Source organism: Aplysia californica, unplaced genomic scaffold, assembly GCF_000002075.1.
Source record: "Aplysia californica isolate F4 #8 unplaced genomic scaffold, AplCal3.0 scaffold00032, whole genome shotgun sequence".
NCBI classification, from domain to species: Eukaryota; Metazoa; Mollusca; class Gastropoda; order Aplysiida; family Aplysiidae; genus Aplysia; species Aplysia californica.
The window spans coordinates 1,741,833-1,743,922 of NW_004797302.1; the positions used below are offsets into that span (position 1 = coordinate 1,741,833).

At 40.4% G+C, this 2,090-nt stretch overlaps 1 protein-coding gene across 1 annotated transcript in view; it reads left to right on the forward strand.

The window, feature by feature from the left end:
• Nucleotides 1-1,152: 1,152 nt before the first annotated feature.
• Nucleotides 1,153-2,090, forward strand: part of LOC101850135 — an 11,242-nt gene continuing 10,304 nt past the window's right edge. Inside the window, exon 1 of the mRNA XM_005091583.3 lies at nucleotides 1,153-1,479. Within this exon, the coding sequence (XP_005091640.1) occupies nucleotides 1,364-1,479 (116 nt within the window). The 5' untranslated portion in view covers nucleotides 1,153-1,363. The remainder of the gene's footprint in view (nucleotides 1,480-2,090) is intronic.

The following is a 2,090-nucleotide window of genomic DNA, read 5'->3' on the forward strand; positions in this document are numbered from 1 at the left end:
AGAGAGAGAGAGAGAGAGAGAGAGAGAGATTTTACCCCTGTGGGTTCCAATCTAACACTTTTCTTATTATAGCAGCTGCTTGGCTTCCTGAGAGTGTGTCCAATCCATCGCCAACGTCTTCTTCCCGCCTCATCTCTGACTGAGCTCTGTCTCGTTCTTCTTAATACTTCCTCGTTGATGATCCTGTCTGTTGAAAATTCTAAGCTGTGTTCGTAATGAGATATCCCTGGCCCCTCCAAATTCTGTTCAAATAAATAAATGCAGTCTGTACCTTTCCAATGCGGGACTTTATTTCAGCGCCTGTTCCTCCCTATCTCTGTCAATTATACTCCCAAGATAGCAGAGGGATTCAACGTCTTCTAGTGCATCTCCTTGTACTGTGACCTGCTCCTTTCGTAGTGCATCTATCCTTTGGACTTCCGACTTTCCGGGGGTGGATCCTCAATCCAACAGACTCTGATAGGCTGTTTAAAATTGTTGTCTTTGCTTGCATCTGTTCCTGAGTGTGTGACAGAAGCGCCAAGTCGGTACCGTACCGACAACACTATTGGGAGAATCCCCACCCCCACCCCACCCCGCCCTATTTCTTGATATTTTCTTGCAAACATGATATAATAGATTATGTGTTAATTCAACCTCATTTTAGGCCAACATGACTACCTCTTCTCTTCATCTCTTCTTTGTTTTAAGTGGAAGAACAGCAAATGCAGTGTATTTAACCAACTCACTGCCGGGAAAGCGCTTTACTTTTTTTGTATTCGTAAAACTTGACTGGCGGTCTTTATTGCCGACATATGGAAGGGTCAATAATGAGACATGTGATATTGTACTCTGCTCAAGTCGCCCACAGTCGACGAGCCGTAAGCTTAGTTCTCTTTCTCTTTTTTTTTTTTCTTCTTCTAATCAAGGAAAGAAAAAGATCCTTGTTTCCAATACAAATACAGAAAACATAAGTCTAGATCGAGATCTATATTCAATTAAAACAATTTTTTAAAACACACAAAAATTGCTTAGGCCTACTGTTGATCACTTTTCCTGGGTACGTTTTTTTTTCCTCGCACGAATATCATAATTATTTAACTTCCAATCCAAGGAAACTGTACTCTGACTCAGAGAAGAACCAGAGAGTATTTAATTATCCTAAACCTTGGCCACCGTACATTGAAAATTGTATCGTTATATATTGCAACAAGCATGAGATCCATAATTTTATGATTTCTTGAACCTGCCCTTCCAGTTTCCTTCCTTCCCAGTGTTTTGTTGTCTTTTGTGGCTTTCGTAGCAGCAGCACAAAAACGAAAGTAGATCTAGGCCACGGGCCAAAGCTCAGTCCAAAGTGCAGATTTACGAATCGAGACGTGTTATGATATTGAGAATGTTATATATAATACTCAGACTCAGGATGATGTCCACTAAGTCCACTGCAGTGATGCGGCTTGTTCCTGTTCGTACGTTGTCTAGCATGGCTAAGGAACCCAAGTAAATATAATATAATTCACCAGATTCTTGTCAGTTTAATTTTTCGTTTGTTTTCTTTCTTCATCCAAAAAAGGAATGAATGAGCATTGTAGGCCTACTAAGTTAGTTTAAAGCTAGATCTAGAATCTAGATCTAGGACTAGGGTAGACTTTGAATGAACTGCCAACTAAAACAGAGGCTTTGTTTTATCTAATCTCTAGATCTAGATCTATTGTTATCTTGTCAAGCAGCTAAATAATGAATTTAAGAAATAAATCCAAGAAGTAGAAGAGTTACTTTACTTACTTTAACAGAGTTACTAATCTAGATCTAGATCAAGTAGACTCCTCTATCTATAATTGATAATTATTTTGCATGACCACAGTTGAGTTTGTTATTTACAACGCAGTGGCAACGTTCACGGCGCCCTGAACGTAGCCTGCAGACTACGTTCACGGCGCCGTGAATGTAGTTTGCGGTAGATGTTGAGGCTACGTTCACGGCACCCAAGCTTCGTTTAGATGGACCGTCCACTGCCGGTTTAAGTCAGCCGGTTTTAGTCAAGAGGCTTAAAATTAAAAGACAAGACAACGCGATTTGGTTTGCGCAGCTTGGTGCAGCAAAGTTGGTTT